Source organism: Megalops cyprinoides, chromosome 15 (genome assembly GCF_013368585.1).
Source record: "Megalops cyprinoides isolate fMegCyp1 chromosome 15, fMegCyp1.pri, whole genome shotgun sequence".
In the NCBI taxonomy this organism is placed as follows: Eukaryota; Metazoa; Chordata; class Actinopteri; order Elopiformes; family Megalopidae; genus Megalops; species Megalops cyprinoides.
The window spans coordinates 1793164-1811222 of record NC_050597.1 but is presented as its reverse complement, the minus strand read 5'-3'; the positions used below and the strand labels follow the sequence as shown (position 1 = coordinate 1811222).

Sequence of the window (18059 nt, the reverse complement as noted above, 5' to 3'; positions counted from 1 at the left end):
CGTAACTCAGATTCAGATAAGGATAAAGGACACGTTTACTTACTTAAAACTTCCGTTAAAAAAGAGATCTTTGACAAGGTAGAACAAGTCATTGTGTAAACAAGGCTATGTCTGATCATCTTTCAAACAGAATTACACAAGAAAGATCCTCATTCGTGGACAATGATGTCAAAAGGGTAAGTTTTATGCACACAAACACACACACACACACATGTATATATATACATATATATATATATATATATTTATATATATATATATATATATATATATATATATATATATATATATATATATGAATTACTGGGTATTACACACGTATATGTATATATTATATATGTGTTTACTTGTGTAATACCCACTTACTAATTGTCATACATAATACAGCATTGCAAAAATAATTAGAAATAAATAAATAGATAAGGTTGTTGATCCATGATTCCAGATACCTGCTACCACCCTCATGCCTGGCTGATGATGCCTGCCTCATGCGTCCTGGCTAACTTTTGTACTCTCCTTAACAGAAACAATGCAAATAAGTAGTTTGTGCTTTGAGAATGAAAAAAAGATCTGTGGAATAAAACTAATTCAGTAATAGAACAGAATTTTGTTCTCATGAGAAAAGGATTGAGTTCCACAGTCATGGAAGAGTTTAGATCGTTAGAGGCTTAGGTCTGTATTCTCCCTTATTTAGAGGCTGTAAGTCAAAGGGTTAAACCCCCTCAAATCAAAGCGTTAGTTCTCAGCTAAAGCTTTAGCTGATTAATCAGTAAGCTTGATCAAGTAATTGCTATGGCATGAGTTTTGAGTGGGAAATTGCTTACAAAATTGCTATAAAATACAGCGGAGCTTGCTAGCTAACATCCAAGGATCTATCCATTAGATTTCATAAATTTGTTTACTTTTTTCGAGTTATTTTTGCTTGTGTAACTAATTTAATCTCTAAATTTAGCACCTTTGACAGTATCCTTGAAGTCTTTACATGTTGAAAAAAGTGAACTGTATATACATATATACATATATACATATTTGTTTTAAAGATATATAATATACAACTGATGACTACTGATAACTGATAATTACAATCAAGAAACTGTGTGTATGACAGTGAAATACAGGCTGAAACAGACCGTCTGCTACAGAGAGCTTTATTTATAAAACATCTCAGAACACTGTATGGATATATGTCACTCCAGGGGCACACATTCATTAATGAAATGTATTTTTATTTGGAAAGTTAATGATCTACATCTGTTTCTGAGTCTGTTCTCTCACAGATCAGCTCAGAGCCACACTCCCTTTCTGTTAATCTCCTTACAGGTCAAATTCACACTTCTTTAAGTTTGGTTGTGTTTGAAGTGAAATTGCTGAAAAACTACATGATTTTTTTTGTCACAAATCAAATAGTATATTCTATTCAAAATATTCAAAAATATATTTGTACCTGAGCAGTTACATGGTTGGGTGAGAATTGCGTCTTGTTAATTACACAGTATAAATCAGGAATTCCACTAGGAGCAGACTGCCTTTCTGTTTGGCAAAGAATATTTTTGTTTAGTTGCTGGCCCAAGATGTATTCCTCAAGGCTATTTCATATTCCTGTGTTTTATTTAAACTTGATAAACAAGGTCTTTACACAAGAACAAGTAACTATTTCTGAGGTACACTATCCATATAGATAATAGGTCTCATAAGTCATTTTGTACTTGTGCTGGGAAAATTAAAAATATCCTTTAATGTAGTGCTGGTAATTATTTAATGCATTATGAGCCCCACTGCAAAAGAAACCATTTGATATCACAACATACAGTTAAATGAGAAAAGTGTGCACTGACTGTTTTGGTCCACAAAGCACAGGATCCATCACAGACCACGCCCCACTGACACCTGGCACAGATTACATTTCCAAACCCTACATAAATAAATAAATAAGAAAGCAAGCAAATCATAGGATTCTTGTAGTCCTTCACAAAGAATACTTTCATTTTCAACTGAATTTTGATAGTAGTTCTCTTCTCAGAAAAGGGGCTGCAGAGAGTATCCATTTTCCACCCATGATAACCGGACCTCATTACAAAACAGCATTGAAGCATATGATCAGGTAAGTGTGATGATCTCAGAGTGAAGTGCTTGCTGTGTATAACAAAACATTTTCCCCAGGGTCCATGCACTAATACTTGAATTACTAAAAACTTTTTCTCCATAAGAATTCCAGTTAACTTTCAGATGTTTTAGACATACTAAATGATGATTGTAATAAAACTGTTGGCAGAGGCTCTCCCTGGGTGCCCTTCAGTCGTCGCTGACCCCTCTCTTTCCAAAGGGACTGGGGCGCAGGAAGTTCGCGGGTGAAACGCGACAGCACAACTCCCACTTCTGCCTGAGGGATGATGGGAACTCGAGCGAGGCGGGAGGCTGGAGCGAGGACTCATCTGCCTATCAGACAGACTACCAGGGCTGCCAGGGGACAGAGGGCACACACAGCAGGCGATTTCCCAGAAACCACCTGGAGAGGTCGCACGCCGCGGTGGCCAAGGCAGGCGAGGGGGGCATGTGGTTTGGGAGGCATGACGCAAAGCACTGTACACCCCTCAGTGTCCTGGCTGCCACTAACTGTTCCTGTGGGAAAACTCTGAGTAGGACTGCTCCTGTTACAGCATCTGTTAATGCAGCCAGTAAAACCCTGAGGTAGCTGCAGTACCTTTATCCTCCAAAGTGATATATGTATATTATACGTATGTGTTACATTATTGTCATTTAGCAGACACTGTCATCCAGAGCGACTTACATAGGTTACAACTTTACACGTTACCCATTTATGCAACAATGCCCAAGCGAGGAATTGAACCAGCAACCTTTCAGTTACGAACCCTGCTCCCTACCACTACGCCCCAATGCTACCCTATATATACATGTGTGCATGTTACATATACAGTGTACATGTCTATATTGATGTGTATGTTCTTGGTTTGGTGATGGAGAGCAGTCATCTTGGAATGTGCTTGGAATTTCTGTTCCTGCTCTCTCCATGAAACCATAGCCTCAGAGAATCTCACCAGACTGGCTCGCTTGTTGATTTCATGCACAAATATGATGTACATGTCGAGACACAGTTTCTAATGCTGTTACATTTTGGTTTATTATTCAGATATGGTAAATAAATTGCCATAGACTTAGCACCCAGTAAAGTGTGGGAGTTCTTATATTTATTTATTGTAACTGTGAAATGGCAATATGGGCCACGCTGTGGGTCTCAAATTATCAGCCAATAGCCAATCACAGACTTTATTAATAACTTGAATCACCAATCAGTTGCTGTCAGAATTATCAGGTGGCAGGGTAAGATTTAGGGAATAAATTTTGTGAATTGAGTCTGCTCACACATTTCAGCAGAACCCTGGCATTTTAAAGCATAGAAAATGACCAAAATCAATTTTCTCAGGATTTCTTCAGCATAGATGCTCTGCTTTTTTTCCCGAAATGAGCCAGTACTATTTGCATTGCAATTATAGAGGCAATGGCTGTAGAATGTCAAAGGCCACAGAGATTTTTTTTTTTTGGTATCTTCATCTTCGCTGAGCAGTGAGGGGAAAAGCTCTTCCAATGATAAGTGGTGAATACCAAGCTTTGATCAGGTTTTAACTCTTTCCTCTCAATACAGCCTATAATGGAAAAATGAATTATGCAGGAGCATGAACATATTAGTCAGGATTAGATTGTGCTCTGACTGAGCTGAACTGCTCATTGCAATGCATTCCTTACAGAAACCTGAGACAATTGATGAAAGCTGTTTGTGGTTGTTTATTAAAATGTATTCCGCATTATTTATGTATCTGTCTATTAAAATATACTAGGCTATAATATGTCTTTCTGCTGATAATAAATGTCTCCTGTAATGGATTGAGCTTTGATAATGGTCCTAAAAATTGATCTAAAAACACTCAGAGTAGCCAGCTGGCATTAGCTGGACTCTTATTTTATGAGGTCTTTCAGTCAGCTGAAACATTAAGCTTTCCTCGTATGAGTGATATCACCTATTCTTTAGTGCATAAATACTGTCACTTTCTGCGTGACTCTGGGGCCATGGTGTAGTTATCTCTGTTATGGAATGCACAGTATGCTGCATGGGAGACAGCCAATGACATCAGTGCAGCAGATATCAGACGCATCGGACGCGTGCCAGTGGTCTCACCTCAGCCTCCTGCAGGCTGAAACAGTGGGTGACTGACCATCACCTGAAGATGGCAGTGTGGACCACGACCATTCAATGTCAGAACACCTGTCCAGACCCCTGCGTTGCATTTAAATGGACCTCAAGCCAGTGCAAATTTCGTGCTGATTTCCATCTTGTTATTCCTGCAGGACATCTATGGATAGCTCCTTGTTAGAGTTTGAGTGGAGGCTGTATAATAGATACATATGTACTCATGCACATATGTATTCATATTCAGTCATGGTGGGGTCCACAGCCTTGGATATGCAGTCTCAGAAATAAACATAACAAGTCTTGATAATATTCAATTCTATATTTAACATATATTTGCATGTGTTTTGTGTACACACATTATAAAATATTTATCAGGAGATTATTTCTTCCCTGCATGGTATTCCTGCTGTCCACGTCCCATAAATGTTAATATTTTCCAAGCATGTTCGCCTGTCCTTGCCTTTATTAGCTGTTTGTATTTTAATCATTTGAGAATATAAATGAAATGGTGTTAGTCTATTAAAAAACTATTACTCTATTAGTCTATTAAAAAACACGAATGCTGCAGTCCCTGAAAGGACAACAAACGTGAGATGCTAATATTGCACCTGCTGCAACTGCAAAGCTGTGGGCATCACAGTGGAGTGTGCTGGGGGTGGCTCTGAGAGCAGACTAAACCCCGCCACTTCTCCCTTGCTCCACAGTTTAACTCTGAAGAGGAAGTACTCAACTGCTGCTGACAGCTATAAACGAAATGAATAGCAGACTGAGCTGGCCACAGTTGGTTGCATTTTATAAGACTCAGTTATACAAGACTCTGGTTGAAATGATGGCCTTGGCTTCCATTTCAGACACAGAAAAATGGGCATAGTGATTGGAGAGGCTTTGAGTGTGAAGTGTGTAGTTAACAGATGAATGTGAGGTGAGCTGTCCATCCAGCAGATACAGCAGCCACCCAGGTGCTGAGGAGAGAAGCTCATTTCATTTGATGTCTTAAATGTCAGCAACACCCTGCAGAAACGGCTCAGTGCTGTGCGTCTGCCAATACAACTGCCTGGATTGACTGTAAGATCTAAATAAAAAGGCCTCAGTTAACAGCCTCGTTGGTATTCTTATTGAAATTAAATGGTGCTGGTGAATGAACTGAAATGCACTAGTCTGTTTTGCCTCTAGGACTTTATATGTATAAGTGTTATCACTGAGTACACAGGAGTGTTGTATTTATGGTTAAACCAGTCATTCGCATACTGTACCACCTGCCTGATACCATGAGAGATGTAAGTATGTTGTGTGATGTGATATTTCACGGTGATATCCCAAAGGATATTTGGTGAAAAGTAATTATGCTATAAGTATATAGTTTCATAAAATATTTTTATAATAGCTACCTCGAAATTGGTATGTCACAGTTAACAGTTCACTGGTGACCTCCCTCACGGAGTAAAACAAAGGCCACACTGAGGCGAAGAAAAGAGGCATTTTCTTACCACAGAAACACAAACAACAGTACAAAGACACTAATGAGCGCTAGCAGCTAGCCCCCACGGACGCATCATCCATTGCTTTCTGTTCTCACTGGAATGCATACCTCCCCAGTGCTTTGTTTCTTTCAGAAAAAGCAAATATGAGTCCCTCAGAATTTGTGATTGCACAAGGAAATTCTTTTCACAACTCGTTACCCATAAATATAAAGGCTGTGTCTGTGATAAAGGGAAAATAATTTAGGAAACAAGAGTTCAGTGCTTCAGGAAGGTGTGCGCCTTAATTTTAAAAATTTACTATTAGATTAATAATAATGACCAAGCAAACTGATTGTGTTTGCCTGTTATACTTGGGCTGATTAATAGAAGATCCCAGCTACTTTTTATTTTTTATGAATGAACCACAAATAGATCTGCATAATCAAGTGTGCTGCAGCCTTGACAGTTAAAAAAAACAAACTGTGTATTGGATAATTTTGTTTTAAGGTGTACAGCAGGTTCTGAAATGATCTATTTGCATTTTCTTGCGATTAGATTCTTCAACTCAGAACACTAGACAATATAATTACAACCCTTGAGTTAGTGATGTGTTCTACCAATGGAGCAGCTCACTGATGCACATTGTTTTGTCTGGTAAAGGTTATTCAGAGTTTATTCAGGGTGAATGGATCCTCAAACACATATATTTTGTGCTCATTTTTCTTAGTGTTACGTTTAAATTACATTGTGAAATAAAAGAAAATCTTGCACTGGATTTACATCAAAAAAAGGTTCAGAAACTGCAACAAACAGATTGCGGAAGCACTTCTTTATCAGTTGCCATGGAGAAACTCGTTAAGTCGTAATATTCCTGTATCTCATTACTGAGATGCTGTGGGGTGTCCACGCTCACCTCTTCCCTTGTTGAGTGTACATGTCAATCTTCATTTCAGATTCATAACATTGTATCTTGGATCTACAACAAATACGCTCTCAGGATATGAAAGGGCCAGGTGACTCACATGTGCAAATCAAAATTCAGTACATACTCATTTGCAAAAAATATCTGCAACCCAATGTTTTGACATCTATGACGATATCACTCTCAGCAGACAAACAGAGAGCATTACTCTCAAGTAGAAATCATATATTTATCATATGTCAGTACATGCATATTTGCAAAAATAACTGCCACTCAAAGTGTTGATGTCAATTTGCAACTAAAACATTTACAGACATTATCTCACACATACTAAACAGGTACTATTCCAAACTAATACTACCCAAGGTTTCCTCCTTTCTTTCAAACGACTTGGCCCTAGTTTCACAGGCAGCCTGGCTCAAGCCAGTTTCATTGGACAGTTTTTCTGCCCTGCTTGAAAAACTGCCTCATTTCTGTGAGAAATCCAGATAATATGATTTGTGCATCAATCATATATCTACACCTGTTGGAGAACAGACATTGCTGGAAAATATTGTCATATGTCATTTATTGAAACTCAATTTATTCATGCCACAGTCAGGCTGTGGCATGTGCCGTTTCACATCATCACCAGCAGAGGGCAACCTATCTGTAGGGATTGCTCACAGAAACGGTCACACGCAGACAAGGAGATGCCGTGCCCGGAGTAAATGACCAAAGACAGAGAGTGGGGTGGCGCAGGCCTGAGAGCTCAGAAGCAGCTCCGCTGGCCCTGATGCTTTCTGCATTCATGCACACCACGTGCATCCTTGCATAAAGCCCAGTGAAATTTATTTGAGATCATGTTATGCATGTCAAAATGTAAGACACAATAGGCTCATGAAAATTTCACATGCATGGAATTAACCTCTGCATGTATTGCTGTTCTTTATATATTCCACACATGTAGCGTGGGAAAAACGCCGGCCCTCCTTGCCTTGTGAGGCATTCTCAGAACTGTGCCTGACAGAGGACGCTTAGCACCTTTTTTCAGCACAAATCCCGTCATCGTCCAGGCCTCTGGATCCCAGTGTGCAGGGTTGCCAACACCCCTGTGAAGAGTGCTGGCTTTGTGTGGATGTGCATGCGTGCTGATGCAGGTAGGAGCGCAGAGACCTCCCCTCATTAATTAAGTTCGTTTGCACTGCATCCGGCTGCTATTTGTGTCCATGCTAAGGATGAGGCCATTAGAATGATCTATGGAAAAAAGGATGTGAGCGCATAAATTCGTCTCAGCAGATTCCCAGCATAAGGGTATTTTTTCTTTTCTCCTAAGTTGCGTAAGATTGAACGGTGTGTCATGCACAGTCGAGCGAGACACAGAGCCAGGTGGGAAAACTCCAAATGGATGTGGACAGGAACAACTTTGCTGTTGGTTCTGAAATCCTTCAGAACCCTAATTTTGGGGTCATCGTAAGTCTTCTCATGGGTCTTTGCCCTGCCAGACAGCCCTGTGTTTACACTGGCACCAAGTCTTACTGAGTTCATTATGTGTTCATTAAACTGAAATCGGTTACATAACGCTCAGTGTATTTGGTGCTCCGGGTCAGTCTTCACCACAGTAAATGACCAATAAGGAGAACATATGGTAATCATTTTATGCATCAAGTTTGGGGGGGGGGGTGTTGTTGGGGGTGGTGCCCTGCCAATAATTATATAACATGTTTTTAGTGCCAGGATGCTGAGGTTATTGTCTTTGACAACTGATCTCTTAAGTTTCAGTAACTGTATTTAACTACCATTTCCCATTTATTAATATAACTATATATTGTGAGTTGCATGACATGACTATAAACTTATATGAATTTGCCTGGATGCTGCAAGGGGCAAGGTTGTTATCCATGTACAATATAGTTTAATGTAATTGTTTATCGAGACTCTTCTGAATGGTTTAGAACCATTATGCTACTCACCCTGAGAACATAAACAGAAACGCCAGCCCGTTTCTCATATATTCCATGGTAAGCAGGGCTTACTCTTTCATGTTGATGCCATCTCAGAATGAGTGGTTAAACACTCTGTTTACTCGAATGTTTGCGTGAAATTCACCGGTACTGAATAGATGTAGGGAAAGATGAATGAGTCAGCTGCCGTACCTCTGAACACGCAGATCAGCGTTTTATCCGCGGTGCTCAGGGAGGAATTCAGCCGCTTCTGAAAGACGGGCTGTGAGCTGAGCGCTGGCGTGCGGCGTCACTGCGGCTTGTTTACCGCGGTTTAAATGGAGCTTATTCCCTCTACAGCCTGATAAAGAAGCCAGGATTAAGAGGGAACGCTGTGACTATGCGTTCTCTGCTGCCACAGTCACTCAGACACGTAACCAAATCAATATTTCAAAGGGTTTATCACCAAACATTTACCCAGAAAGACTGCAATGTTGTGGGGCTTTACTGCTACTAAAAAGGCAAATAGAATTCCGAGTTTTCATACTGAGATATTTTGACTCATTCTTGCGTACGATATTGTGACAAAGTTATAATATTAATGAAGAACAATGCTAGCCCAGCAAGGTCTGCTAGAAATCACTGTGGAACCTCTGGGAAAATATTACTGTGAAACTGAATCATTTTTCTTTCTTTCTCATAATTTGTATGTGTAAACCCTCCGTATTACAGATATTTAATTACTTCTCTGTTTGCGCTTAGAAGCCTTTCATCCATTAAACAAAGACGTTTGCCACTGCAGCCTGCTTAATGAAGTGTTCTATCTCTCTGAATGCTATTAGTTGCATTAATTCCTCTGAAACTGTTTCTCCGGTTAGCACAAAGGAGATAGATTTGGATTGTCCTATGCAGTGTACATACACACACACACATACACAACATGCACACACACACACACACACACACACACACACACACACACACTCTCTAATCATCACAGATGTGAAGCCTCACAAATTTGTGGACCTTCCATCTTTCTTTGTGGGATGATTGACACAGGAAGCACTCTGAGGAAGGGTGACCCTTGACCTTTGGCACAGGGGTGAATGAGACAAAACTGCTGATGAGTTCCAGCGGCCCGGTTCTGTCAGGCTGAGTGACAGCAGTACGCAGGGGCAGAGGGGGCTGGCAGCCGCGCCCGTCCTGTGTGCTGGCTCCCCGAAACGTGGGCTGTCAGCGGCCTGGCTGGGGGACAGGAAGCACACAGGCAGCAGCAGAGCTTCACACTGAGAGAGACAAACAAGCCACTAACGACGAGAGAGGCAGAGGGCAGCCGCAGCAGCGGGCCACCGAGGGCCCTGTCAGGATCTGTGCTGATAAAGCCCTTATCTGGATGCCCTCGCTCCCCGAGGCGGACGGCCACGGCACCGTGAGGCCGCGCTGTGAAGCGCTTTCCTTCAGCTTCACCCCCCAGGGGGAGGCCGTGCGCTCTGTTTGGGACAGGACAGTGAAGGGCCGGCCTCCTTAACCCACCCAGCTTACATTTCCTGCAACTCCCTGCAAAAACAGCCTTGTTAAAGTGCTGGCTCTGTTATTCCTCCCTGGATGCACGCAGGCTTGTTCATTTGCTTGCCAAACGCCCTCCCAGTCATTGCACCAGCGTGCATGACTCAGTGAGTCACTCAGATAAACAGTTTCACGGACTCTATTTAAGCAGCTCGCTGGATGACAACAGAACTAAAGACAAGATATTGTGAGTGACCATCCAGAATTTGTCCAATTTTCGTTTCGCTTTAGCAAGTAAACAAAAAAATGTATTCATCATAAATGTCCAGAAATGTAGGTCACACACAGAAGATGAACTAAATTTCCCTCTAAGAAAAACCTGCCCCAAATTGTAGTGTCCGCTGCTCACACAAAGTCACTTGTAGAGGGCAGTGCAGTGACTTTCTGCTGTGAAGAGTTGGCGAGACAGCTCCAGGGTGAATCAGTGCAAATGAAGTGATTTAAAGATTCTGGCAGTGTGCACCGCAGACAGAGAGAGCAGGGTGCGGATCTTTTCCTCTCCCTCTCTCTCTTTTCCTCTCCCTCTGTCACTCTCTCTCTCCCTCCCCTGAGAAAGCACGGAGGAGACAGAGCATGACAGGGTACAAAATGATTGAAAGGTTTGAAGTTCTTTTAGAGATTTCTCAAGGATTGGCCAGCGGGACGGACATGCCCCCATCTGGAGGCTCTGAATCCCCAGCCCTCTGTATTGACTGTTATTCATGCTGTGCAGACCAGAAGGCATATCAGCTGCATGTGGATGGAATGCTGCCATCTTTACATTATTATTAAACCAAAGAAGATTTGCCTGGAAGCTGCTGACATTTAAACAAACTCCACAGTCAGCGACTCAGCAGAAACGGTCTGTGACACGGGCCTGCTCTATTTAAATGAGGCAGGCAAGACAGAGGAGCAGCCTCCTCGAGGGCGGCATGCTCAGATAGCTGTCAATAGCATTTATTTCCTCTGGTTATTTCCAGATAACAGAGTGCAGGAGAGGCAGAGAAAAGCCATTATCAAATAGCATGTCTTCAACTTTCTGCAACTATTAAAAGCGGTCATGCAGAAAAGCCTCTTGCTTAGCTCCCTGCATCTTGTGAGGGTTCACCTCCCGCTGAACTGCAGGCTCTCTCGCCACCCCACGCATGCAGCCCCCGGGAGGCTCCTCTCATCTTTATACACAGCCGTGTCACTGATTCCTGCCTGTACCACAGGAGCTGGGGCATTAATTAATCACCTTCTTTCAGGGATTATGTTTGCAGGGAACTGCATGGAACTCCACTCCAGCTCCTTAGATAAACTGAAAACTTAAGGTTTGTGAATATGCATGGTACAAGCAGGCTTGGTGCTAGGAAGTGCAACTGCAATCCACGGGGGGCGCACAAAAAGTCATAAATACTATGCAGACTATAAACGAGACAACTGGGTGTGCACTGAGGCCCGTCTGGGGTTGCAATGCACCCGTAAGCACCTCTATAGCGCCGGGCCTGAGGTCAAGTTCAGACCCCTGAACACTAGGACTTTTACTTTCTGAAGGCGGGGTTGCCCACACGTGATGAAATGCTGAACATGAAAGGACACCAGGGTGACAGTGACAAGGAAAATATACCTTTCCAACAAGGATGGTGACACAGAATTAAACTATTAGTTTGAACACAAAATATCTTACATTGCTTAACCACTGCAATCTCAGAATTTTATAAGCACTCACGGTGTTTACCATCTCAGTACACTGCAGGCTTCTGGAGTTTGTCTGGGTAAGAGTCACACACACTCCTTTCACACTCACACTCAAACTCACACTTATTGTTTGGATTTTTATTAGGCACGTGCTGTGATACCACAACCCATCTTGATGCAGCCTCCCTTCCAGGCTTAGGGTGAGGGTGAGGGATGCATAAAAATATGAACTGCTGACCGGAAGGGGAGGATGAGGGAAAAAAAAATATAATTCCATAGCGGCAACTTTTTACGCAAGGGAGACGTATGGTTTTAATGCGGTTTGAATGGGTAGAGCAACGATTTTCCATCAGTGGCAAACTGGTTGTTTTAGCCGAGGCGCCGGTATCGAGTATTTGTTTGCGTCCCACCACGACCAAAGCACAGGTCGTTTGGTGTGCTGTTTGGTATAGCTGGGACTCACAAGACGGCATTTTGGCGAGTCACCTGTTCGCCGTGCGTTCGTTGAAGCTGGAGTTGGACCTTTGCGCGGTGCCGTTATTTTTTATTTAAAAACAAACTTAAATCTGCGCGGTGGCTCCGATGGCTGTGGAGCCCAGACACAGCTGACCCCTAAGGAGATCCCGAGAGTCGGTAGGTTTACCTTTTACTACCCTGTATTGGGAGGTCGCTCCGTACTACTTTTTGGGTTGTTTGTTTCAAAAACCATGAAAAGTTCTGATTCTCCAAACATTGACACAACTTCTTAGTTGTCCTTATTGCCAGCATCTTTGCCCTAACCGAACAGCACTAACTGCCTGTTCCTGTCTCCCCGACAAGGATGAGGTACCGAGTATTCTTTGCTTCCTCTGAGTATCCGCCATTGGTGGAAAGCTAATTTGTAATAGTGTGAAATAGCGTCACCAAAGTTTGGACCGGTGGAAGTTTGACCACAGTCTCCAGTGTTTCAGAATGTCTTCATGTTGTATCTCCAGTGTGATGGAATGTCAGCATAGACAAATGAAATTTGATGTGATTAAAAAGATTACACATATCATCATTAATCATGCAACATACAGTAAACCACAGGAGCACAGGAGTTCCGCCATTTTGAAAATTGTAATCAACCTTTGAATTCATTAGCATTTCATTAATACAGTATTTCTTGCCAGTATAGTGAACAGCTATGCATAAGAATTCTGTATGTACCTACATACTGAAACAGACATTTTCTTGCTAAATGGAAATTATGTGGCTGTATTTACAGAGGCAAACATCAATGCTTACAGAATTATAGCGGCCGGTCTTTACTATTTCAGTCTGTACAGGCATAGCGTGCCATATTTAAATTGTGTAGGTAGCAGTGGGGATGCACCATGTCTGTCAGTCTCCGTTTTCAGTCCTTTTACTCCTTAAAATTTCATTGACTCCTCTTTCATTGACCCTCTGGGCCTATCAGTGCCTATCAATTCCTCTGAGTTCCCTCGCTGTACCGTCTGACCTGGGACCATGACAGGGCTGAGAGAACCCAGAGAGCAAAGAGGATAAATGACGGACTGTGTAACATTTGCTGAGATAACACGGGTCCTAATTACATTACACTGCATCTAATAAAAGCGGGTCATTCTGCGAGGCGGCAGCTAACGTTTCACATTGGAGTGGAAATCGCCTCCGAGACACAAAGGGCTCTTTGCAGGTGCATCGGTAAACCCGCAGTGGAAATGGCCTTCACAACAATTTCTCCACCCTCAGAGAATGAAGCATTTACCATGACTGCCGGTCGAGCGGAGTTTGTGCGTACGCTGGCATTGGTTAAATTACAGCACATTAAGCGATGGCCTTAAACCGTTTCACCCGCTGAAATGAGCGTTTTATGCAGAGCGGGGCTGCATATGAGTGAATAGCTGCTGTGCTGAATTATAAAACTAATCGTTATCATATGGTTTTCACCTTGAAGGATTGCATTTCAAAACAGCCTTTAAAAATCAATTTGAAGCATGCTTCCCACAAGCAGACTACGTCTGCAGGAACATTCTGCCTTTTGTATATTCTTGATTTGTGTTTAGAGTATTTAATAGGTTGGAATATTGCTGGAGGCAGAATGTCAGTTCAAGTATGTTTCCTTTTTAAGTCAAAATTGAATACATGTACGATCTGTGCCAGAATTTCTTTTATTGAAAACAGTGGAGTGGAGTGACATGCGTATACATTCTGGTAATGCAATATTTCACTTTAACTGGAAAAGTGTGGTTTGATCTAATGGAGAATTCAGTGAAACAGGAACATGATGCTGAAGTGAGAAATTGAGGCTGACACTGATAGAACATTCCCCAGAAACAGCATGAAATAGCAGAGGCTCTCTTTGTGTCTCTGCATGTTCACTGTTTTCTGCTACATTTGTGCTCTGTGAAAAGTCCTATTCATTTTCCCCCCATGTGAACACATGGAGATCTAACTATTTTCACTTTTGGCGTCACCAGAGGTCAGCATTTCAAGACACCACAGATAGATAATGTGGTACAGACAGAGGTGCGCACATATTTAAAATGAACAACAGTCAAATTGTTGTAGGAGTTGTTGGTGGGAACCCTGCTAGTCAGATGTCACTGCAGAGTGGGATGGCGGTGTGGTGTAGCGGTAAGGAGCAGAGGTGTGGTGTAGCGGTAAGGAGCAGCAGTGTGGTGTAGCGGTAAGGAGCAGCGGTGTGGTGTAGCGGTAAGGAGCAGCAGTGTGGTGTAGCGGTAAGGAGCAGCGGTGTGGTGTAGCGGTAAGGAGTAACAGGATGGTGTAGTGGTAAGGAGCAGGGCTCATAAGCAAAAGGCTGCTGGTTTGATTCCCCACTGGTGCACTGTATCCTTGTGCGCTTGTATCCTTATGCAAGGTGCTTCACCCAGAATTACCTCTGTAAATATCCAGTTGTATAAATGGATAACGTAAAAATTGTAACCCTTGTAAGTTGCTCTGGACAAGAAAGTCTGCTAGATGGTAACGGTTAATGGTAATGTTTATTTCACAGGAAGGCTCTGCGATACCCATGCCGTGAATCAGAAAGCCACCTGAGATGCTATCAGGCAGAGTGCTGTATAAGGGGTTCTGTTCGGTTGTTCTGTTAGCTTTGCTGGAGGGCATTGTACATTCTTACAACAGCTTTGGACCTCTGCATTTAATGATTCTCTCAGTAATTCCATACAGGAACAGAGGGTACAAACAAAGCAAACCCCGGGGCTTATGAGCCTTTACAAAACAACTGTGATGCTGGGTCTGTTCCTTTTCATCTCTAAGAAACAAAAGTGGCATTTTAAAAAAACGGGAGGAGTAGGCTGCTACGCTACAAAGGCAGGTTTGATAAGAGGTGTCTCTGGAAGGGCATGTAGACAGATTAGCGGTGTGTTCAGTGAGGAGGGGGGAGAGGATGGCACAGTGCTCTGAGACACAGCCACACCTTTGGTACTGTCAGCTCTCTGTGGTTTTGGCTGGTAAGGCCACCGATGGGGATCCCTCTCTGCAGGTAAAGGAGGAAGGACCAGTGTGTGCAGTGGTGGGGAACTTTCTGTGATTTGCTGAGTGTGCAAGCAAAAGCATTAATACACTCCATACATTTCTCTGCCTTCCTCTCCACAGCGGGTGCCAAGGGGCTCAGTGGCTCCTCTTTCGGTAAAGATCCTGAATTGGGTAGAGAGAACCACAAGGACACAAAACAGGAAAACAATCTGACAGAGTTCCTGTCTGTATTCCCATTACACTTCCTCTCAAACGGCAGGGCCCAGCCAATCACAGGAGACCGATTGTCTTCAAGATATGACTTCTCTTAGGGTGCTAAAAGGTGTTTACCTTAAATTAGTGCTGCAATTATCCGTCTATGATATGTGCTCGATTCTTGCAATTGATGAGCACATATTTGAACTGGCTCATTAGAAGATAAATCAAAAGAAAAGAAAATATTCAGTATTTTAGTCAAAGAAAAAGAAAATGCTTGACATTTTAGTCAATATTTAGTTAGTTTAAGCCCTTGTTCCAGTTAGCCTCGTCAGGGGAGCTGAGGTAATATGATTCCACACTGCATGCTTCTCATTCAGCCAGACAGAGGAGTCTACCCAGAAACAGAACCTCACAGTTCTGCCTGCTTCCACCCTGACAAAGGGGCATTGTGCACACCAGTCATTTTCAGCACAGGAGTTGTTTGGTGTCTTTGATAGGAGCTTGAATACACCACGGTGCTCCCGCTTTGTCAGGTCCAGTCTGTCTGTCTGTGGCGCAGCGGGTTTCACATCAGCATCATCTGAAGGCCCCGGATGCTGGCTCACCCCCCTCTGGGGGCAAGTGCTGTGTCACCCCCGCAGGTAAAATCGGAGTCACTCCCCAGCTGTACCCGGTGCTGTGAAAGAGCTCCTGCAAGCAGCAGATTCTCGTTGCAGGCATCTATTGGACTGAGTGAGAGGCCCAGTTCCCGGGTGCTGTTCCCTCAGAGGACAATCAGCCCCAGCGGGGGTGACATCACCACCCACGATGGCTGATGCACACAAAGAACTGTCAAACAAAGGAGGGAGACTGAGAGGCTCTGCTCTGAGATGCATGTGTCTGACAGTCTGAGGTCTATTGATAGAAATATTCTGTTCACTCGGTGACAATCCGTAACTTGGATGATCTATTATCAATTTCTGTAGTTGGGTATATGTACATGCAAGGAGCTGAGAGCAGTGTGACTAGGAGTTTCTGGCTGATGCTAACCACCAGACTCTTGGTCATTGTGGCAAGTAACACAGCAGACTCTCAAACCCGGGTGTAGGCTTTAGGCTTCAGCCTGCACTCAGGTCAAGCACCTTAACTGACTGAGCCACTCGGGAGCCCCCTCCCAGTGGATGTTAAGCTATTCATGTAAAATGCATAGCTTCAGGGTGTAACAGCAGTGCCCCCTATTTGTGATCCCAGGAATCAAATTAAACAGGAAACGGTAGTTACCACGGCAGTTCCTGAACCTTACACCCCTGCCTGAATATTTTATTTAAAAAAGAGCATTCTTCCAAATGTTTGTAATTTAATTTGTTTCTCACCATGACTTGTTCCTTATTTGTTTCCTTGTTTTTGTGCAGGCTGACCAATGGAATCTGCTTTTCAGCACATAATCCCTGTGTAATATGTCAGTGAGAAACTGTCTGAATTGTGTCAGAGTAATTTCTTTTTCCTTCCACATGCAATTAAAGAGTAAGTGGATCCTTTAATCCATGAACGATGTTGCTGGCTTTGCAAAACAGTAGATCCTAAACATACTGTATCCATCACCGTTTTCTCAGTCAAACACTGTCGTTTACTCAATAATGAGGTGCAAAGCATTTCCACAATTTATAAAAAATTGAATGCAGAAAGAATTCACTGTTGCCGTATGGGGGAGAGATCTCATTTACACTAAATGGCCAGTGCTATTCACATTATGAGTTTAGTGGTATCTAAACTTCTTCCATTCCTACAGTATAAGAAGCTGATGCAATTACAGAATAATGACATGGTACAGGCTGGGGGAAATGGAATCTGTTGACAACATGGCAGAAAGGATACTAATATCTCAGAAATAAAAAAAAAAAACTGTATATTGAGTCACATTATGTTGTACAGTGCCTCTTTAAGAAGCTCCTTTGCTGATGGGCAGCTGAAAAAGTAAGCAGCTGAACTGAAAGAATTATATTTCCAATTAATTGCACTAATAACAGTAATTTGTCATCAGAATCAGATGACTGTAATAGTTTAATTAATTTACCAACTACAGAAAGGAAATAATTTTTATAAAAGCCTAAATTGTGCGTAATTAAGTATGAATCGGAGATTCTGAATTTAATAGCAAGCCGTGTTCTGGGTGATATGAAGTAACCCTTGGTGCACCAGACCTGCCGAGGGTTGTCAGACCCAGCACGCTCGGTTCTCTGTGGCAGGGACATTGCGAGACTCTCACCTCTTGTGTAAGTGCTGTGTGTTTGGTGCTGTAAAGCGTTATGCTTTGATGTGTGAACTGAAGGGTTAACACATCTGTTCTCTGAGGGGATTCGCATGTTGTGACGCACGCTCTCAGAGATGCCTGTTGAGCTGAAACGCTGGGTAGTGGACGCAGCTGAAGCCATGGCTCTAAAAATACAGGCTTGGCTTTTCTGTATAAATGGGAAGAACAGCATTTCCGAAGCCATTCATTTCCTGGACAACAGGCATTCCAGAAAGGTCACCTGTGTCAGCAGGGGCTGTAGTCATGTGGGCTCTCCAGCCCATCCACAATGAAAGAAGAAATAAAGGAGGCATCCGTGATTCTCAAACACAGAGACTGAGTGTGTGTGTGTGCGTGCGTGCGTGTGTGCGGGGAT

General features: G+C 42.7%; 1 protein-coding gene across 1 annotated transcript; it reads left to right on the top strand.

The window, feature by feature from the left end:
• The first annotated feature begins 107 nt into the window (after positions 1–107).
• Positions 108–16096, top strand: tex36 (testis expressed 36). The gene is made up of 4 exons (XM_036547167.1): positions 108–176; positions 2021–2101; positions 2324–2621; positions 16056–16096. Exons 1-4 carry the CDS (start codon positions 108–110, stop codon positions 16094–16096), a joined length of 489 nt encoding a protein of 162 aa, XP_036403060.1.
• The last annotated feature ends 1963 nt before the right edge of the window (positions 16097–18059 follow it).